We start from the raw sequence: 22,755 nt of genomic DNA on the forward strand, positions 1-22,755 counted from the left end.
CTGTACTGAACCTGTCAGTCAGGAGTCATGCCAAAAATATGTCCTTCTATCAGAAGCGGACCTGAAAGAGACCTGTCTCCACAGTCCTGCATTCCTCTCTCCTAGCTCAAGTCCTCTCCTCAGCCACGCTGAGTACAGACTGAGGCAAAGAGTTAGAAGACATATCCAAGAGATAGAAACGGATAAATGGAGACGGTGTTGACCATGACGCCGCTCTACATATATCCTCTACCCCTGTTCCTCTGAGAAGGGCAGTAGAAGCTGCTACTCCACGAGTGTAGTGAGCTCTAATACCCTGAGGCAATTGTCGCCCCGCTGCCTCATAAGCTGTCTCAATGCCCTCACAAAGCCAATGAGACAAGCGCTGTTTTGAAAGTGGTCTACCTAGTGCAGCCGCACCATGAGACACAAACAGCTGAGGCGATGACCTAATCGCTGCTGTGCGCTCAACGGAACATGCCAAAGCGCGCACTGGGCACAGGCGATGGAGCCTTTCCTCACTTCTCTCCCTATGAGGAGGGGGAGAAAAAGCCCACAGCTCCACGGTCTGTGACCTATATGAACTCTTAATAACCTTCGGCACAAATGCCGGGTTAGGACGTAACACCGCTCTGCTCAGATCACCATTAATGGCCAGGCAGTCGGGTCTCGTCGACAGGGCACACAAATCACTGACACGCTTAGCAGTAGTCAAAGCGAGCAACAGTGCTGTCTTCATAGACAGCATCTTGAGGGGTATTTGATTCAATGGCTCGAACGGCGACTTACATAGCGCTTCGAGTACCAAAGCCAAATCCCACTGAGGAAGCGTGGCTCTAGGCATTGGCCTAAGCCGCCGCGTTCCCAATAAGAAACGTTTCACTAGAGGGTGGCTGAAGACAGTGTCTCTGCCAAACCCCTCGTGACAAGCTGAAATCGCCGCTGCAAACACCTTAATGGTGGCGGGCGATCGCTGCTTATCAAACAAACTGTAGGAAAGAGAGAACACTCTCAACCTGACAGCTCATGGGGTCTACACCTTGTGTGAGGCACCATTGTGAAAAAACGTTCCATCTACTGGCATACACCCTGGAAGTGGAACTGGCACGTGAACCCTGTATGGTCCTGATCACTGCATCAGATAACCCACGGCGCTCTAGCCTGTCCCTCTCAGGAGCCAAGCCTTCAGTGGTTGGCCGATTATAGGCAATTGCCCTATCGAACCCCACACCTGAGACACAATGCGTCCCGTCGATGTGGAATTGGCCAAGGTGGCGCAATCAACATCTGACTCATCTCCGCAAACCAAGGAGCCCCTGGGCGATCGGGGGCTATCAATATCACTGACAGCCCTCCTGATCTCACCCTGGCTAACAGTGGGAGAATGCAGGACAGCGGAGGGAATGCATATAGAAGAACTCTAGGCCACGGGTGGTGCGCAAATGCGTCTCTTCCCAGTGGCGGTTAGTCCTGTTCCCTCAGAGAGAACCATAGGGGACATTGCGCGTTCACGCGTGACGCGAATAGACCCACCTCGGCTCTCCCGAACTGTTCCCAGATTTTGAGAACAATGTCCGGATGCAGACACCACTCGTCGTCTCGAGGACCCCCTCTTGACATGAGGTCTGCTCCTACGTTCAAGTAGCCCGGAATGTGTGCTGCTCTCAATGAGCGAAGGTGCTCGTGAGCCCACAGCCACAATTCCTCTGCCGCCCGATGGAGAGCAGGAGACCTGACTCCTCCCTGGCGATTTATGTAGGCTACTGTGGTCCGGTTGTCTGACCAGACCAGCACATCGTGACCCCGAAGGGTAGACGCGAAGTGGGTCAGAACCAGTCGAACCGTTTCCAACTTGATGTGGCGACTCGAAAGAGGCCACACCCCTCCTATCGCTTGGGTCTGACATGTCCCTCCCCATCCAGTCATAGAGGCATCTGTGAACACTGGAATGTAGAAGGACACTTTGCCTGTCGGGACTCGGGTTTCTCCAATAGTTCAGATCTGCACTGAGCGAGAGGGGAACCACCACCAACCGATGACGTTGACGCACTGGGTCTAGTCTTAGTTGGGCGAACCATCACTGCATCCTGCGCATCTGCAGGAGTCCCAGCGGAACCACAGAGTGGGCTGACGACATGAGACCCAAGAGTGACATGATCGACAGCACCGTCACCGTGTGATTCGGACGACACATCCTCAGGGCTAGCAACAAAGCTACCCTTCGAGGGTCCGAAATTCGAGCTCTCATCATTACAGTGTCTAGCTGTATCCCCAGGTAGACAATCTGATGACTGGGCCAGGGCGAGCTCTTTTTCCAATTCACAGTGAACCCCAGACGTGTGAGATGAATCACTGTCTGTGTCGTGTGAGTGATCGCCAGCTCTGCTGACGGGGCGAGAACCAGTAGGTCGTCTAGGTAGGCTAGTAGCCTTATTCCCTGACGATGCAATGGTTCCAATGCCGCCTCCACACACTTGGAAAACGTGCGAGGTGCCAGGGCGTCCCTGAATGGCATCCTCGTGTATTCGTACGCCACCCCTTGAAAGGCGAATCGCAGAAACTTCCTGTGTACCGGCACATGAAAGTACGCGTCCTTTAGGTCTATGCTTGTACAAAAGTCTCCCTTCTGGACACATTCCAGTAGACGTTTTGTCGTGAGCATTCGAAAGGGCCGTTTGGTTACGGTCTCGTTGAGAATGCGTAAATCCAATATCGGCCTCATTCCCCCCGTTTTTTTGGGCACCAGGAAGTAGGGCAAATATAGCCCTTTGTTCCTTTGCTCCTGGGGAACTACTGTGACCGCCTCCTTCGCCAAAAGTTCCGTAATCTCTGAAACCAGAGCGGCTACTTTTTCGGGCGTTTTCATCAGTCTCCACCACTCCCCTGAATGGGGGCGGGGTCCGATGGAATTGGATGGCTTAACCCTTCTGCAACGTCTGGTCTAGCCAGCGTGAGAGGGTACATCTTCGCTGCCACTGCTAGCAATGCAGAGAAAGCGAGCGAGCGCGAAGCTGTGGTACATTCAGTAGGAAGGACCTGTATTCCTCTATGGCCCTTGCTGCCGCTGTTCTCCAACACTGAGGTGGTGGAACAGCCCAATGTGGGCCTCCCATGAAAGGGAGAGGAAACATCAGTGCGTTCTGAGAGAGACGGAGGGGCAGAGACATTGGTTAAACCCGTAACCGTCGTATTCCTGCCCTCCGTGAACGCAGCGCGGGTCTGAACTGCACTGACCGAGGCCACAGCCTGCGACAGAGCACCATCCCCAGCGAGCGATTGCGTCATCATTCCAGAATCTGGCTGTGACTGCAATTCGCTATGAGTGCCCCTCACTACAATACTCCTAGGAGTCTGTAATATGAGGTCTCTATGAGGTAACACAAGGCGGCGCCTTGATACCTTCTTAACCTTCACCTTCTGTGTGTGCTCAGCTCTGCACCTCTGGTGGGTTGAGCTACACTCAGCGTGGTGAGCATCAGCGCGTTCTGTGAGAAACGGGGGCGCCGATACGTTGGTTATTCCCGTAACCGTAGTAATCAGGCCCTCCGTGAACGCAGCATGGGTCTGAATCGCACTAACAGAGACCTTAGTCTGCGATAGTGCGCCATCCCCAAATAGCGGTTGCGTCATCCTGTCTCCTGACTGAGACTGCAACCTGCTATGAGAGACACTCACTACAGTACTCCCTGGAGTCTGTAATGTGAGGTCTCTCTGAGATAATCCAAGACGGCGCCTTGGTATCTTTTTTCCTTTCACCTCCTGTGTGTGCTCAGCTCTGCACCTCTGGTGGGCTGAGTTACACTCAAAACGCGCCAATGCTCATCACACTAAGAGAGGCGGGGGCGCCGATACGTTGGTTACTTTCGTGACCGTGGTAATCGGGCCCTCCGTGAACGCAGCATGGGTCTGAATCGCACTAACAGAGACCTTAGTCTGCGATAGTGCGCCATCCCCAAATAGCGGCTGCGTCATCTTGTCAGAGTCTGACCGAGACTGTAGCCTGCTATGTGAGACACTCCTTATACATGAAGTGTTATTTATACCTACCCTAAGTGTCTGTTCAGCAACGCACCCTTGGTGGGCTGAACGGCGCTCAGAGTGGTAAGAGAGAGAGGGTGAGATATGAACTCTCTCGGACATATTACGGAAAAGGGGCTCTTTTCTGACAAAGTCAGGTGGAGCCAACTCTTTATTACATACATCACAGAAAGCAACATCATCACCCATCCCTTCAATCGAAGGGTGGGGGGGAACAGTGGCCACGTTCGATCTCAACGTGTCCTCCATCCACTCCCCCGCGTCCCGTCACGTGCGCCTCCTCTTGTGGCCTCCTTTCGGATGCCAGGTCGGCGTTCTCACGACTTCCCTCGCCGCCTGTGCCATTGGGGCCACCGTGGCTGCTGGGGGGGCGGAGCCCGCTCTCCTGCCTCCTGTAGCCGCCGGATACGCCGCCTCGCCGTAGACCCTTGTCTACCTTGGGCAGCGGAAGTGGACGGCCTTTGGGATTGGGGTGCAGGGCCTAACCTCCCTGCCAGTGGCAGGTGTCTGGCCAGCTGCTTCTTCTCTTCGTCCAGCCTTGAAAACCTCTCCGTCGCCTCTTTGACGGCGACTCCGAAGAGCCCGTCGTCAGAGAGGGGGGCGTTCAAGAGTGACGTCCTGTCTGCCTATTTCATGGTCGTCAGAGACAACCAGAGGTGTCGCTCCGCGACCACCAAAGTGGCCATGGACCTCCCCGAGCAGACGGCCGAAGCCTGTGTTAGGTGCAAGATGGCGCCAGAAATTCTGGACGCCTCCTCCACCTCCTCTGGTTCCAGCTCAGTCTTACCCGTGGTCAAACGGGACAGAGCAGCTGCCAAGAGGGCAATGTTATTGGCTGCTGCTACAGCCTGGGCTCCCAAATTGAAGGACTTCTCTAACAGCTGTGCTGTGAGACGGTCCTTCTGAGATGGTAGAGTGGCCTTTTTGGAAGAGGGCCAAGGACTCGAACCCGGTACGAGATACGCCGCCCTCTAACCTGGGGATTCCTTTAGCTTGGCCCTGGAACCTTCCCTCCACTCTAGTGAACGGGAGGTACGACTTAGCTGGCGAACGCGCCGCTAGAGGTGCCTCCCATGAGCCCTCGACATACTTGGCCAATGAGGGCATAGCTGGAGCCAGTGGCTCTGCCGCTCTCCTTGGCTGGAATAGGGGCCGCCCTCCATTAAATCTACCTCCGGTGCAGAGGGAATAGGGGGCAGCGCTATTTCCAGTCGCCTAGCAGCTCTCTCAATGAGTCCGGGAAAGTCCGACCTCAGAGAAGCTGCAGCGAAGGACAGGGCTTCTGATTTCTCAGCGCCCGTGTCGTCATCGCCATAGGAACAACAAGCCCTCTCACTATCCAAAGGAAAGGGGGGCTTGAAAGTATGAGGGATGGGGTCAGACTGTTCCATTGGAATGCCTGCCTCCTCCTCATAGTCCCCATCATCTCCAGAGTCTGCGCCGTCAGATGACGCCTCTGAAGCAGAGGCTAAAATCGACAGTACATCCTCTAGAGGGATATCCTCCCTGAAGAACGCCCAGCGCTGCTTCCTCTCCTTTATAGAAAGGAGGGTGCAGGAGGCGCAGTTAAGGGGACTGCTGACGCCCTCCTTGGCATGCTGAGACCCCAAACACACAAAACATAAGTCGTGGGAGTCGCCAGCCGCCATGGAGGAGTATCGGCATTGAGCTCTGAAAATAGCTTTTGGGGGTGGAAAATCTCCAGGTGTGCTCATTTCTGGGACGACGTCGATGAGCTGGAAAATTGACGGCGTATCTCGTCCTGAGTCTTTTCTTCGTGTCTTCTTGGCTTCTCCAGTCTAGTCCAGTCGCTGAAGATAAAGGGAGGCTGACTGAGGGGAGGCATCCCCTCTTATAAGGACACCTGTACTCCTATTGGCTGTAGGTGTGTGCATAATTTTGTCTCAGGCTGATGCTGCCTTAGGGCAGTGGGTAAACCAATAGGAGCAGAGCTCCCCTATGGGGCGGAGCTCCACGATATAGAACTTCTCTACCAGCCGTGCTGTGAGTCGGTCATTTTTGCATTGGTAGAGTGGCCTTCTTGGAAGAGGGCCAGGGACTCGAACCCGGCACGAGATAGGGCGCTCTCTAGCCTGGGGATTCCCTCCGTGAGGCCCTGTTGCCTTCCCTCCACTCTGGTAAATGGGAGATATGCCCTGGCCAGCGAACGCGCCTCCATATGCGCCTCCCATGAGCCCTCCGCGTATTTAGCCAAAGAGGGCATTGCTGGAGCCAAAGGCTCAGCCGCCCTTCTTGGTCTGGAATACGGGCCGCCCTCCATCATATCCACTTCCGGTACGGCAGGAATGGGGGGCAGGGCTATTTCTAGCCGTGTAGCAGCCCTCTCAATAAGCCCAGGGAAGTCTGAGCGTAGAGAGGCCGCTGTGAAAGACAGGGCTTCTGACCTCTCAGAGCCCGTGTCTTCATCGCCCAGGGAAGAATAAGACCCCTCACTCTCCAAAGGAAAGGGGGTCTTAAAAGTTTGGGTCTTGAGACTGGACTATTCCATAGGAACGTCCATCTCATCCCTGTCATCCCCAGAGTCAGCCTCTCCAGATGACGCCTCAGAAGCTGAGGCCAGAACTGAGAGCACGTCCTCTAGGGGAATATCCTCCCTAAAAAATGCGCGCCGCTGCTTCCTCTGCTTCAAAGGAAGGAGGGCGCAGCTGGTGCATTTAGGGGGAACGCTGACGCCATCCTTGGCGTGCTGTGGACCCAAACACACGAAACATAGGTCGTGGGGGTCCACAGCTGTCAAGGAGGCACAGCGGCATTGAGCTCTGAAAATAGCTTTTGGGGGTGGAAAATCTCCTGGTGTGCTCATTTAGGACGACGTCAATGAACTGGAAAATCGACTGCGTTCCTGAGTCTTCTCTTAGTCTCTTCTTGGCTTCTTCAGTCTAGTCCAGTCGCTGAAGATAAAGGGAGGCTAATTGAGGGGAGGCATCCCCTCTTATAGGGACACCTGTACTCCTATTGGCTGCAGGTGTGTGCATAATTTTGTCTCAGGCTGATGCTGCCTTAGGGCAGTGGGTAAACCAATAGGAGCAGAGCTCCCCTATGGGGCGGAGCTCCACGATATAGAACTACTTTCCATTCACCAGGGGGCATCTGCCATATTTGCTGTCACCTGTCCAGTGGAAAGGGTTGGTTTGAGAGATGGTAAAACTAGCAGTGCTGCTGTGAGAGCACTCTTAAGACCCTGAATGGATGAAGAGGGGAAAATGGAGATAACACTTTGCTTTATTTTTCACAACCCAGTTGTCATTAATTGAGTGATAACAATCCGTTAACCTTTGACCTATGATACAAACTGATAATACTTATTTAAAAAATACTGATATAAGATAATTATTGATTTAAAAATATATAATAATGTTTGAAACACAATTATGCTGGTTGACTCTTGCATGTGACTTGGAAAATGCATTTGTGTGGTAGTTTATTTCTGTGTGTGTGTGCGTGCAAAGGTCAGAAGCAATTCACAGACCAGTGTTAATCTTTATGCCCCATTTTATTATATAAAATCTACATAACATCGCCTAATTTTTAACTCAAGCCAAGCATGAGCTGTACAAAAGCAAACGTGATTCAAACATATCATTACAGTTTAAACTTGATTCATTACTCTCTGTAGGACATATTTGAAAAAGTAGTTTGAATGACATTTGATGCACTGAAGCGCATATACTACCTCACTAACTGTAAGTCGCTCTGGATAAGAGCGTCTGCTAAATGACTAAAATGTAAAATACTACAGTGTACACATCTTCACAAGGATGATTGACAGGATGTTGCCTCGCCAACGTTACCTTTGGGTACAAAACCACTGTGAGAAATAAAACCATGCTAGATGCTATAGATCAAGTGTGTTCCTCTGTGAGAGTGTTGCTGTGTGTGTGTTATTTGTGTGTAGCATGTGAAAACTGCCCCTGTGTAGGTCTTGTTTCATCCTCTTCTGTACTGCTCTGCGGAGCTCCTAATCCAGGTCTTCAGGTCTGGGGTCTGGAGAGACGGAGACAGAGAGTAGAGACGGACTGAAGAGAACTTACAAGTCTTGAGACTGCACCCACATCTATTGTAAACACACTGATGCTCTGAAGTTGATTGTGACACACACACCTGGGGGTTGATACTTCATATGCACCCTGATATTTGTTTCCTGCCTCTGTGGCTTTGATTGGCAGTGGGGGTTTGGGAAAGGAGGGAGGGGTGCTCCCTGTCGCGGACTTTGTGTGGATCATAGGTGCCACTCTCGCCTGGGGGACCATTTTGGGTGGAAAACAGTGCAATGCGGGTGGCAAATCTGATGGGCACAGGTCACCACACGTTACACACACAGATGTAATGATATGATCGTTATGGGGATAAGTTTAGCCTTAAGCGGTGAATCAATTTATTTGTGGTGTTGTGATGCTCTCTCACCAATGCAGGTGTCGTAGGGCTGGGGGACCAGGTATGGGTGCAGACGGAACTCTGTCGCCTTCAGGAAGTGATCTAGCACTGCCTCCAGGGAAGGGACAGTCACCTGATGAAATGGACAGACATTAGGAAGTTACCTCATATCAGAAGCAGACATCAGACAAATGTAATTTCACAAAAGCAACTTGACGGGCTGTCAAGACACTAAGCGTATACAGAGTGTTGTCTCATATCAGTGCTGTGTTTTGAGCCCATCCTGATGGGATGAGAGTCAGACATTCAATACAGGAATCAGGCTGGAGGAGCAGGACTCACCGGGGCATCTAGTTCTATGACGAAGCCTGTGTCTATGGAAAGCACTTTGTAGTTCTTCATCACTGGGCCACTGAAAGATGGAAAGAGTCTGGTAAATCTCAAGAGTACTCTCAAAGTCTACTCCCTACTCCCTCAGCCAGAGACACTGTTGTATGATAGGTATAGGGTACTGTTGTCAATAAAGGCTTGTTTAGTGAAGGGGGGAGAAACTTTAGGCCTGTAAGTTACGGGGTGTTGGAGTTCTGGGTTAAAGGTCAGGGGTTTGGTGTTTATGTTCAAGACCTGGGGTGGTCCTGTCTCAAGGTGATGGCGTAGTTAGTGTTGTCAGTCGAGGGGCGGAGAATGATGCTGCCGTACTTTGTGTTGTCCTTCAACATATTCTCTGCCTTCTGACGAGACACAGGGAAGAAACAGCTGGAGGGAGGAGGAGAAAAGGAGGGTGAGAGGAGACAGGGAGATAAATACATTTTGTATCAAAATAATGAACAGAAACATGGCAATACTCACGGGGGGATTCCAGAGAGGGCGTCGTCATATGTGTCTCCTGAGGAGGGATGGATATGGTCGGTGGTGGGAGGCAGGGGAGGACGTGGGGCCTGTCTCTTCTTCTCCTCAGACAGAACCTCTTCCAGCCTCAGTATCTGACCTGGGAGCAGCTGCAGCTTACTGGGGATCTCCTTCTACAGGGCACATCATCATCACCCAAAAATGCTTAAAGCTAAGGTATACTAAGGTTTATGTATTTTCTCTCTGTCTGCTATCACGTTCCAGTGAAATAAATTGGAAGTTTATATTTACTTTGCTCTTTAGTTTAATCTAGAAGTTCTCTTCTTAATTACCTCAGGAAAGTGGGTCAGAATGAGTATTTAACCCTGACAGCCCAATGTGTGTGTGTGTGTGTGTGTGTGTGTGTGTTACTCACTGTGGCCACAGTCATGATGAAGCCTCTCCACTCCTCTCCTGTGTTGGGGTTATCCACCTACATCAGATATCAACAGTTAGTACTCCTGTCCTAGATACCTGTAATGTAAATCTGCAGGATTGTGCAACCACTTTTATATTTGCCAGTAACACATTCTGCTTAGGAGTGGCAGCAACGTGACTGAATGTAACATAAATGACCTTTAGCTGCACTTCCTCATTGGACAGGGTGAGAGTGTAGATGGTTGACCTGTTGTTTTGATAGGAAGAATCCATCGCCATCGACTTCAACATCTGAAGGTCCAGTTTCTCTGAGTACTGATAGGGAATTACATATCTGATTAGTCAAGCCATAGATCGATTCCAACACTTGATACAAAACAACTGAGAGATTAGATGAGTGCAGCTATTCTCTTACTGTGTCATGCATCTCGTCTCTGTACAGAAAGATTGTAGATCCACGGAGCTCCCCATAAAAGTTCTTAAAGTCCTGGAAAAGGCCAAACCAGATTCAACATGAAGTCCACTGCTCTACACTTGCAGAAACATGCCCAACAGCCCAACTGAATTGATTTACTTTGATATAAGTATATATTTCTATATCTAACTTTGATAAATCTCTCCAGTTCACTAACCTTCTCTTTCTCTCTCCCTCCCCATACATGAAAAAATTAATTTAAAATATATTTTTTGATACATTTTTTAGTTAATGTGAAATATTCAAAATTGGCCAAATAATGTTTGTATTTATTATTTAATATTTTTTTAAAAATGTATATATAAATGTGTGTAAAATATATTTCACAATATGTGAAAGGCATCGGAAAATGTATTTAATGTATTTCCAAATACATTCTGAAATACTTTAAATAATGTAAATATATTTCAAAATGTATGTGGAAATGTTTTTTGTAAAATATACAGTACCAGTCAAAAGTTTGGACACACCTACTCATTCAAGGGTTTTTCTTTATTTTTACTATTTTCTACAGTATAGAATAATAGTGAAGACATCAAACTCATGTAGTACCCAAAAGAAGTGTTAAACAAATCAAAATATATTTTATATTTGAGATTCTTCAAATAGCCACCCTTTGCCTTGATGACAGCTTTGCACACTCTTGGCATTCTCTCAACCAGCTTCACCTGGAATGCTTTTCCAACAGTCTTGAAAGAGTCCCCACATATGCTTAGCACTTGTTGGCTGCTTTTCCTTCACTCTGTGGTCCGACTCATCCCAAACCATCTCAATTGAGTTGAGGTCAGGGGATTGTGGAGGCCAGGTCATCTGATGCAGCACTCCATCACTCTCCTTCTTGGTAAAGTAGCCCTTACACAGCCTGGAGGTGTGTTGGGTCATTGTCCTGTTGAAAAACAAATGATAGTCCCACTAAGCCCAAACCAGATGGGATGGTGTATCGCTGCAGAATGCTGTGGTAGCCATGCTGGTTAAGTGTGCCTTGAATTCTAAATAAATCACAGACAGTGTCACCAGCAAAGCACCCCCACATCATAACACCTCCTCCATGCTTTACGGTGGGAACTACACATGCGGAGATCATCCGTTCACCCACATCGCATCTCACAAAGACACATCGGTGTGAACCAAAAATCTCCAATTTGGACTCCAGACCAAAGGACACATTTCCACCGGTCTAATGTCCATTGCTCGTGTTTCTTGGCCCAAGGAGGTCTCTTCTTCTTATTGGTGTCCTTTTAGTAGTGGTTTCTTTGCAGCAATTTGACCATAGAGGCCTGATTCAGTCGTAGTCCCCTGTAGCTCAGTTGGTAGAGCATGGCGCTTGCAACGCCAGGGTTGTGGGTTTGTTTCCCACGGGGGGCCAGTATGAAAATGTATGCACTCACTTAACTGTAAGTCGCTCTGGATAAGAGCGTCTGCTAAATGACTAAAATGTAAATGTAATTTCACACAGTCCCATCTGAACAGTTGATGTTGAGATGTGTCTGTTACTTGAACTCTGTGAAGCATATATTTGGGCTGCAATTTCTGAGGCTGGTAACTCTAATGAACGTATCCTCTGCAGCAGAGGTAACTCTGGGTCTTCCATTCCTGTGGCGGTCCTCATGAGAGCCAGTTTCATCATAGCGCTTGATGGTTTTTGTGACTGCACTTGAAGAAACGTTCAAAGTTTTTGAAATGTTCCGTATTGACTGACCTTCATGTCTTAAAGTAATGATGGACTGTCGTTTCTCTTTGCGTATTTGAGCTGTTCTTGCCATAATATGGACTTGGTCTTTTACCAAATAGGGCTATCTTCTGTATTCCCCCCATACCTTGTCACAACACATCTGATTGGCTCAAACGCATTAAGAAGGAGAGAAATTCCACAAATTAACTTTTAAGAAGGTACACCTGTTAATTGACTACCTCATGAAGCTGGTTGAGAGAATGCCGAGAGTGTGCAAAGCTGTCATCAAGGCAAATGGTGGCTATTTGAAGAATCTCAAATATAAAATATATTTTGATTTGTTTACCACTTTTTTGGTTACTACATGATTCTATATGTGTTATTGCATAGTTTTGATGTCGTCACTATTCTACAATGTAGAAAATAGTAAAAATAAAGAAAAACCCTTGAATGAGTAGGTGTGTCCAAACTTTTGACTGGTAGTATGGCAAATATAATAAATTGGCCAAATAATATTTTAACAAAATGGGACTGTCTTCACAATTAAACTTCAGTCGTCTCTTTATTGTCACATGCCTTTCTGTCAGTCTCATTGTGACTGCAGAACTGGCAGTGTACAAGTTTAACGTTTAATTACAGCAGTGGTTCCCAAACTGTGGTTCCCAAACATGATTTTTACCATCTCTGTACCCCACACATACAATAGGTCCCTCAGTCGAGTAGTGACTTTCAAGCACAGATTGAAACACAAAGACCTGGGAGGTTTTCCAATGCCTCGCAAAGAAGAGGGCACCTTTTGGTAAAAAAACAGACATTGAATATCTCTTTGAGCATGGTGAAGTTATTTAATTACACTTTGGATGGTGTATCAATACACCCAGTCACTACAAAGATACAGGTGTCCTTCCTTACTCAGTTGCCGGAGAGGAAGAAAACCTCTCAGGGATTTCACCATTAGGCTAATGGTGACTTTAAAACAGTTAGAGTTTAATGGCTGTGATAGGAGAAAACTGAGAATGGCTAAACAATATTGTAGTTACTCCACAATACTAACCTAATTAACAGAGTGAAAAGAAGAAAGTCTGTACAGAATACAAAATATTCCAAAACATGCATCCTGTTTGCAATAAGGCACTAAAGTAATACTGCAAAAAAAATTGGCAAAGAAATTATCTTTATGTCCTGAATAAAAAGCGTTATGTTTGGGGCAAATCCAACACATCACATCACTGAGTATCACTCTTCATATTTTCAAGGATGGTGGTGGCTGCATCATGTTTTGGATATGCTCGTCATTGACTAGGGAGTTTTTTTGTTGTTGATAAAAATAAATGGAATACAGCTAAGCACATGCAAAATCCTAGAGGTGTCAAGGGCTGATGTAAATGTGGTGTGGGCGTCAGGCGCAGGACACCGAAGCTTAGTCCAACAGACTTTACTTGTAAACACTAGGCAAAAATACAAACAACGGCCTCAACACTAAACAGAGGCGAGCGATTACGCAAACTGTGCGTAAACTACAAAACAACAAACAGAGAAAAACCACGCAGCACCAACGGACAGGCGTACAATAACACACAAACTAAACAACACAAAGCAGGCAACTTATAGGACACATAATCAGACACAAACGGACACAGGTGCAATAGACAGACAAAACCAATCTAACATCGAAACATCTAACGGTGGTAGCTAGTACTCTGGGGACGGCGACCGCCGAAGCCTGCCCGAGAAAGGAGGAGGAGCAGCCTCGGCAGAATCCGTGACAAGAGGAAAACCTGGTTCAGTCTGCTTTCCACCACTGGGATACAAATTCACCTTTCAGCAGGACAATAATTAAACTCAAGGCCAACTATACACTGGAGTTGCTTACCAAGATGACATTGAATGTTCCTGTGTGGCCTAGTTACAGTTTGGACTTAAATCAGCTTGAAAATCTATGGCAAGACTCGAAAATGGCTGTCTAGCAATGATCAACAACCATCTTCACAGAGCTTGAAGAGTGTAGAAAATAATAATTGGCAAATATTGTACAATCCAGGTGGGCAAATCTCTGGAGACTTACTCAAAAAGACTCACAGCTGTAATCGCTGCAAAAGGTGATCTTACATGTATTGATTCAGGGGGTTGAATACTTATCTAATCAACATATATTAGTTATATTTTTCATTAACCTATTTAAAATATATAATTTTTCTTCCACTTTGACAGAGTACTTTGTGTATATCATTGAAAAAGCAAACAATTAAATCAATTTTAATCCCAATTCGTAACACAGCAAAATGTGGAAAAAGTAAAGGGGTGTGAATACTTTCTGAAGGCATTGTATTGTGTAGTGTTGTACGATGTATAGTTTCTGTTTAAATTTATAAAAAAATCTAACATACAGTACCAGTCAAAAGTTTGGACAGACCTACTCATTCCAGGGTTTTTGTTAATTTTTACTATTTTCTACATTGTAGAATAATAGTGAAGACATCAAAACTATGAAATAACACATATGGAACCATATACTAACCAAAAAAGTGTTAAACAAATCAAAATATATGTAATATTTGAGATTCTTCAAATAGCCACCCTTTGCCTTGATGACAGCTTTGCACACTCTTGGCATTCTCTCAACCAGCTTCATGAGGTAGTCAATTAACAGGTGTCCCCCATTCTCTCTCTCTCCTGTTCGTTACCTTCTCTCCAGTGTATTTCTTCTGCAGCTGTCCTGAGTAATACAGAGGGAGGGCTGTGATGGTCTCCCTCCTCTTGTAAACCCGTCTAGGGGTTGCTGCCATGGTCCCACTTTGTCCTGGTCCTGCTTAGCTCAGCTCTGTTTGGATTAGTCCAGTTCAGTTCGCATAAACTTTAAGTTCGACTTAACTTTAGATCACTATACATGTAGATCCAGACCAATTGTGGCCCTGTCCACCACTGGATCTAATTACCTCAGAACTTTTATTGTTGTTGTTTTATCTGTCTGTGTGAGTCATTGACTTAGCTTATCGTCTTCTCTCTCCCTCAGTCCTTGGTCAGTATAAGGCTGGTTGGAATGAGGAAGCAGTGCAGTGATTTACAGAGGGGAAAGTACCACCTCCAGGTAGGGCGTCCTTTAGCACATTAGACCTGGAACAACTGGCACTTTCACATGACTGTACGGTGGCCCAACCCCTGAAGTGACTCTTATGAACTGTATACAAGATTTTCCTTTGTGTTGTCTCAGGAATGCTGCATTATCTCACCAACCACCATTTTGTGTATTTGATAAATAATTGAACAACACATTAACAAATGGCAAAACAGAAAGTAAACAAACAATAATCAGAAGGAATAAGGTTTTGAAGTGTCTGTCCTATATCAAGGAGATACAATATATATATACAAAAGTATATGGACTATCACGTTTCAGGAGAAGACCCAGATGCAGACAGTGTAGAAGTAACAAACGTTTATTACAAAAACAGGGTCAAGGGCAGGCAGAGGTCAGTAATCCAGATCAGAGTCCAAAAGGTAAAGAACGGCAGGCAGTCTCCGGGTCAGGGCAGGCAGAGGTCAATAATCCAGGGTGGTGTGACAAGGTACAGAATGGCAGGCAGGCTCAGGGTCAGGGCAGGCAGAATGGTCAAAACTGGGAAAACTAGAAAAGAGGAACTTGAGAAAGACAGGAGCAAGGGGAAAACCGCTGGTAGGCTTGACGAAACAAAACGAACTGGCAACAGACAAACAGAGAACACAGGTATAAATACACTGGGGATAATGGGGAAGATGGGCGACACCTGGAGGGGGATGGAGACAATCACAAAGACAGGTGAAACAGATCAGGGTGTGACATGGACACCCCTTCAAATTAGTGGATTCGGCTATTTCAGCCATACCCGTTGCTGAAAGGTGTTTAAAATCGAGCACACAGCCATGCAATCTCCACAGACAAACATTGGCAGTAGAATGGCCTTACTGTCAGTTCGTCAAATTTCTGCCCTGCTAGAGCTGTAAGTGCTGTTATTGTGAAGTGGAAACGTCCCAGGAGCAACAACAGCTCAGCAACAACAGCTCAGCCGTGAAGTGGTAGGCCACACAAGCTCACATTCACTACCGAGTTCCAAACTGCCTTTAGAAGCAACATCAGCACAAGAACTGTTCGTCGGGAGCTTCATGAAATGGGTTTCCATGGCCGAGCAGCCGCACACAAGCCTAAGATCACCTTGCGCAATGCCAAGCGTCGGCTGGAGTAGTGTAAAGCCCGCCACCAATGGACTCTGGAGCAGTGGAAACGCGTTCTCTGGAGTGATGAATCACGCTTCACCATCTGTCAGTCCGACTGACTAATCTGGGTTTGGCGAATGCCAGGAGAATGCTAAAGTTTGGTGGAGGAGGAATAATGGTCTGGGGCTGTTTTTCATGGTTTGGGCTAGGCCCCTTAGTTCCAGTGAAGGGAAATCTTAACGCCACAGCATACAATGTCAATCTAGACGATTCTGTGCTTCCAACTTTCAGCATGACAATGCCCCCATGCACAAAGCGAGGTCCATACAGAAATGGTTTGTTGAGATCGGTGTGGAAGAACTTGATTGGCCTGCACTGAGCCCTGACCTCAACCCCATCGAACACCTTTGGGATGAATTGGAACACCAACTGCGAGCCAGGCCTATTCGCCCAACATCAGTGCCGACCTCACTGATGCTCTTGTGGCTGAATAGAAGCAAGTCCCGGCAGCAATATTGCAACATCTAGTGGAAAGTCTTCCCAGAAGAGTGGAGGCTGTTATAGTAGCAAAGGGGGGACCAACTCCATATTAATGCCCATGATTTTGGAATGAGATGTTTGACGAGCAGGTGTCCACATAATTTTGGTAATGTAGTGTATGAGCGCAGGAAATATATTATTTATACTTATACTTCCATACATTTTTTAAACCGATATCAGGTTACCTTCAGACAGAGTTGATCAGGCTGTTGATTGTGGCCTGTGGAATGTTGTCCCATGCCTATTCAATGGCTGTGCAAAGTTGGTGTCTGGTGAGTATGCAGGCCATGGAGGAATTGGGACATTTTCAGCTTCTAGGAATTGTGTACAGATCCTTGCGAGATGCATTATCATGCTGAAACATGAGGCGATGGCAGCGGATGAATGGCACGACAATGGGCCTCAGGATCTCATCACGGTGTCTCTGTGCATTCAAATTGCTATTGATAAAATGCAATTGCGTTCGTTGTCCGTAGCTTATGCCTGCCCATACCATAACCCCACCGCCACCATGGGGCACTCTGTTCACAACGTTGACATCAGCAAACCGCTCGCCCACACGATGCCATCTGCCCGGTACAGTTGCCAGTGGCCATTGAAGGTGAGCATTTGCCCACTGAAGTCGGTTACGACGCCGAACTGTAGTCAGGTTAAGACCCTGGTGAGGACGACGAGCATGCAGATGAGCTTCCCTGAGACGGTTTCTGACAGTTTGTGCAGAAATTCTTCGGTTGAGCAAACCCACAGTTTCATCAGCTGTCCGGGTGTCTGGTCTCAGACTATTAGGCAGGTGAAGAAGCCGGATGTGGAGGTCCTGGGCTGACATGGTTACACGTGGTCTGCGATTGTGAGGCCGGTTGGTTGTACTGCCAAATTCTCTAAAACGACGTTGGAGAGGCAGCTTATGGTAGAGAATTTAACATTCTCTAGCAACAGCTCTGGTGGACATTCTTGCATTCAGCATGACAATTGTCGCTCCCTCAACTTGAGACATCTGTGGCATTGTGTTGTGTGACAAAACTGCACATTTTAGAGTGGCCTTTTATTGTCCCCAGCACAAGGTGCACCTGTGTAACAAGGATGTAAACAAATTTGTGCACAAAATGTCAGATAAATAAGTTTTTTGTGCGTATGGAACATTTCTGAGATCTTTTATTTCAGCTCATGGACCAACATTTTCCAAGTTGTGTTTATATTTTTGTTCAGTGTAGTTTGTAGCCCACACGGTTCAGACGCTACAGACATAAATTGGCATATCGGCGGTACCGACGAGTCCCGTGGGGATTGTAGTGCAAAACGGAGAACATCATCGTGTTCGTGAGAGTCATCTTTCCATAGAATGATATTAGTTTGTAGGCCAAACCATTCGGATGCTACATACGTTTTCGTGAGAAGACCAATTTTCGGGATGTCTCCTGGTCTGACAAGCAGTGCTGTAGCACTTTCCACCGCAGATGTGGAAGGCTGACATAGGCGGATGCGGTGGATTGAGATGCAGCCCATACAAAAAAACAGATAGCATGGGTGCGTCAATCGCCTCTTAAGGATTAACTCAACAGTAATACCATTGGTCAACAAGTCAGATTTTGAATCCAAACAAGTCAGATGCTTATAAAATGGTCGTAGATTTTCTCTTTTACTCCTGACACTGGTGAGATATACTCTCTCTCTTTCCCTCTATCCTCCCAAGGGACTCTTGGGGCATGGCCTTTCAGGCTATGCCTTCTCTCTCTCTCTGATCATGCCTAGAATAATGCATTGTAATGCTTGTTAATGCTTTGTAACTTAAGCCTTAAATCATTCATTTTACCAAGTTATTAAATAATACTTGCGTTTTGCATTCCCTTCTCACAACAATTACTTGATTGCACATGGTTTTACTGTAATGGTTTTACACAGACCCACGAGCCACTGCAGCCGCTCATGATGAGTTCAGTTTTTTTGTGGCCCCCACCCACATCAAAGTTGCCCATCCCTGTAGTAGGTTGACTAGGAATCTGCTTAAATCCTAAACACACACACACACACAGGCACACACAGGCCCCTCCCACACAGGAACCCACACAATAACTTTCCTTTTGCTTTCGTTTTTAAAGACTGCTTGTAGTGGATGCTCTTACTTCTTTATGTTAATCTTATGTCTGTCAAATTGCTGTGTGGAGTGTTGAAGTTTGTGTTGGATTAGATACTTGACTCTGTCAAAATGGACAGTGTTCTGCCGGAGTTGACTTGTCTCATCTGCTTTGAGATACTAAATGATCCTCACCAGTTCCCATGTGGGCACAGCTACTGCCTGGACTGTATCCACAGCCTGAGGTGCCACAACAATTACAGCTGCCCTGAATGTCGAAGAGAATTCACAGAGAACAGTGACATCGTCAGAAACTATAGGCTGGCTAACATTGCGAAAACATTCCGCGAACATCAACAGAGGACTGGGGGTGATACTGTTACAGTGGCCTCTGAGGTGAGTCTGGGTCTGAGGTGACACCAAACCCTTGGTTGCTCTTTCTTTATATATGGGACTCAAGAATATCTGGTGTGATGTGACTAGTTAATATGACATAGAGAGTTGCCTTGATAGTCAGGTTGATTTTATATGTATGAAATTCCAATGAAAGATTCATGAAAGATTCTTAACTGTTGGTATCCAACAGTAGTTTACTGAACATCTCTCTGTCCTCTCAGACGTCTGGTGGCAATGTGAGCTGGTTACAGCTGATGATCATACTCCTAACAATTACTGCCCTCTGTGAGTACACAATAACCAATACCAAAGATATGATAGTTTATTTGCCAATACTCCCCACAGTGAAGAAAAGTATTTAAACAGTTTGAGGAAATACACAAATGGATCGATACAGTGGGGAAAAAAAGTATTTAGTCAGCCACCAATTGTGCAAGTTCTCCCACTTAAAAAGATGAGAGAGGCCTGTAATTTTCATCATAGGTACACGTCAACTATGACAGACAAATTGAGAAAAAAAAATCCAGAAAATCCCATTGTAGGATTTTTAATGAATTTATTTGCAAATTATGGTGGAAAATAAGTATTTGGTCACCTACAAACAAGCAAGATTTCTGGCTCTCACAGACCTGTAACTTCTTCTTTAAGAGGCTCCTCTGTCCTCCACTCGTTACCTGTATTAATGGCACCTGTTTGAACTTGTTATCAGTATAAAAGACACCTGTCCACAACCTCAAACAGTCACACTCCAAACTCCACAATGGCCAAGACCAAAGAGCTGTCAAAGGACACCAGAAACAAAGTTGTAGACTTGCACCAGGCTGGGAAGACTGAATCTGCAATAGGTAAGCAGCTTGGTTTGAAGAAATCAACTGTGGGAGCAATTATTAGGAAATGGAAGACATACAAGACCACTGATAATCTCCCTCAATCTGGGGCTCCACGCAAGATCTCACCCCGTGGGGTCAAAATGATCACAAGAACGGTGAGCAAAAATCCCAGAACCACACGGGGGGACCTAGTGAATGACCTGCAGAGAGCTGGGACCAAAGTAACAAAGCCTACCATCAGTAACACACTACGCCGCCAGGGACTCATATCGTGCAGTGCGAGACGTGTCCCCCTGCTTAAGCCAGTACATGTCCAGGCCCGTTTGAAGTGCATTTGGATGATCCAGAAGAGGATTGGGAGAATGTCATCTGGTCAGATTAAACCAAAATATAACTTTTTGGTAAAAACTCAACTCGTCATGTTTGGAGGACAAAGAATGCTGAGTTGCATCCAAAGAACACCATACCTACTGTGAAGCATGGGGGTGGAAACATCATGCTTTTGGGCTGTTTTTCTGCAAAGGGACCAGGACGACTGATCCGTGTAAAGGAAAGAATGAATGGGGCCATGTATCATGAGATTTTGAGTGAAAACCTCCTTCCATCAGCAAGGGCATTGAAGATGAAACGTGGCTGGGTCTTTCAGCATGACAATGATCCCAAACACACCGCCCGGGCAACGAAGGAGTGGCTTCGTAAGAAGCATTTCAAGGTCCTGGAGTGGCCTAGCCAGTCTCCAGATCTCAACCCCATAGAAAATCTTTGGAGGGAGTTGAAAGTCTGTGTTGCCCAGCGACAGCCCCAAAACATCACTGCTCTAGAGGAGATCTGCATGGAGGAATGGGCCAAAATACAAGCAACAGTGTGTGAAAACCTTGTGAAGACTTACAGAAAACGTTTGACCTGTGTCATTGCAAACAAAGGGTATATAACAAAGTATTGAGAAACTTTTGTTATTGACCAAATACTTATTTTCCACCATCATTTGCCAATAAATTCATTAAAAATCCTACAAAGTGATTTTCTGGAATTTTTTTTCTCATTTTGTCTGTCATAGTTGACGTGTACCTATGATGAAAATTACAGGCCTCTCTCATCTTTTTAAGTGGGAGAACTTGCACAATTGGTGGCTGACTAAATACTTTTTTTCCCCACTGTAGATAAATTATAATGTAGATATATGATCACATTACTGACTGTGCTCTTTGAACTGTTCTTCTTACTCTTTCCCCAGTAAAAGTGTACACCCTTTGGAAGATTGCAGATGAAGATTATCGGATACAGCTAGAAATCCCCACTTCAGACCCCCCGAAACAGGTTTGGTCCCTTCTCCAACCCGACCACATTCAGGCCAGAGCAGTGTTATAAAACACATTTTGTTGTTGTGTTACAGTGTTTGTGTGTATGTTGGGTTCAGAGAGAACGAAAATAACAAAAGAATGGAAGTATGTCTTGGGTTGGTTGTTCCATTATCCTACCTTTGTTTCTCTTCAAGGTTACCCAGCATGATGGTCTCTCTCTGCCTAGAGTTATCTGGACACTAGTGTCTCTACTCTCCCTGCTCCTACAGATCCTTTGGCTCCCCCTATGGGTGTTGTGGTGGTTTGCCTCCACCCTATTGTCCCTGATCTTTTTGTGTGTGGAGTTTATCATGTCCTGTCTCTTACAGGTTATTGGTCGGTTATGCAATGTTACATATGTTACATTCAACATCATTGTGTATGCTTGTGGTATTGTTTGCATTTTGAATATGATTGCTAACATCAGGCATGGTAGGGAGGGTAGGCCTATGTGAAGGATCCTAACATGAAAAGTAGCCTACAGAATGCTTTAATCCAGCGATTCTCAACTAGTGACCCAAGTTTGGGTCACGGAAGATTGAAGGGTTGTGTGAAAATAAATAAATATATATATACACACAGTACCAGTCAAAAGTTTGGACACGCCTACTCATTCAAGTGTTTTTCCTTTATTTTGACTATTTTCTACATTGTAGAATAATAGTTAAGACAATAAAACTATGAAATATCACATATGGAATTATGTAGTAACCAAAAAAAGTGTTAAACAAATGAAAATATATTTTATATTATTCAAAGTAGCCACCTTTTGCACACTCTTGGCATTCTCTCAACCAGCTTCACCTGGGATGCTTTTCCAACAGTCTTGAAGGAGTTCCCATATATGCTGAGCACTTGTTGGCTGCTTTTCCTTCACTCTATGGTCCAACTCATCCCAAACCATCTCAATTGTGTTGAGGTCGGGTGATTGTGGAGGCCAGGTCATCTGATGCAGCACTCCATCACTCTCCTTGGTCAAATAGCCCTTACACAGCCTGGAGGTGTGTTGGGTCATTTTCCTGTTGAAAAACAAATGATGTGATAGCCGTGCTGGTTAAGTGTGCTTTGAATTCTAAATAACTCACTGACAGTGTCACCAGCAAAGCACCCCCACACCATCACACCTCCTCCTCCATGCTTAATGGTGGGAACCACACATGCGGAGATCATCTGTTCACCTACTCTGCGTCTCACAAAGACACAGCGGTTAGAACAAAAGAATCTCACATTTCCACCGGTCTAATGTCCATTGCTCGTGTTTCTTGGCCCAAGCAAGTCTCTTCTCATTATTGGAGTCCTTTAGTAGTGGTTTCTTTGCAGCAATTCCACCATGAAGGCCTGATTCACGCAGTGTCCTCTGAACAGTTGACGTTGATGTGTCTGTGACTTGAACTCTGAAGCATTTATTTGGGCTGCAGTGTGATTTCCGTTTTATATACAGTGAGGGAAAAAAGTATTTGATCCCCTGCTGATTTTGTACGTTTGCCCACTGACAAAGACATGATCAGTCTATATTTTTAATGGTAGGTTTATTTGAACAAAATCCAGAAAAACATGTCAAA

The 22,755-nt window shown here is 46.3% G+C and overlaps 2 protein-coding genes across 3 annotated transcripts; one reads left to right on the forward strand and one right to left on the reverse strand.

Annotated features, from left to right (window-relative positions):
• Positions 1–7,512: 7,512 nt before the first annotated feature.
• Positions 7,513–14,871, reverse strand: LOC121542403 (signal-transducing adaptor protein 1). Its single transcript, XM_041851803.2, has 10 exons — positions 14,510–14,871; positions 10,094–10,165; positions 9,877–9,993; positions 9,677–9,733; positions 9,262–9,434; positions 9,037–9,168; positions 8,755–8,824; positions 8,443–8,545; positions 8,140–8,323; positions 7,513–8,022 (listed from the first exon to the last, which is right to left on the reverse strand). Exons 1-10 carry the CDS (start codon positions 14,609–14,611, stop codon positions 8,010–8,012), a joined length of 1,023 nt encoding a protein of 340 aa, XP_041707737.1. The 5' UTR covers positions 14,612–14,871; the 3' UTR covers positions 7,513–8,009.
• A 3,778-nt stretch (positions 14,872–18,649) lies between these two features.
• Positions 18,650–21,792, forward strand: LOC121546422 (tripartite motif-containing protein 5). 2 transcript variants are annotated; one of them, XM_041857712.2, is made up of 4 exons: positions 18,650–19,023; positions 19,245–19,308; positions 21,088–21,170; positions 21,349–21,792. In XM_041857712.2, the coding sequence occupies exons 1-4, from the start codon at positions 18,760–18,762 to the stop codon at positions 21,646–21,648; spliced, it is 711 nt and encodes a 236-aa protein (XP_041713646.1). In that variant the 5' UTR covers positions 18,650–18,759; the 3' UTR covers positions 21,649–21,792. The 2 variants fall into 2 exon arrangements, with proteins under 2 accessions (XP_041713646.1, XP_041713651.1); XM_041857717.1 differs by having other exon boundaries at positions 21,088–21,433.
• Positions 21,793–22,755: the final 963 nt, after the last annotated feature.

Source organism: Coregonus clupeaformis, chromosome 3 (genome assembly GCF_020615455.1).
Source record: "Coregonus clupeaformis isolate EN_2021a chromosome 3, ASM2061545v1, whole genome shotgun sequence".
NCBI classification, from domain to species: Eukaryota; Metazoa; Chordata; class Actinopteri; order Salmoniformes; family Salmonidae; genus Coregonus; species Coregonus clupeaformis.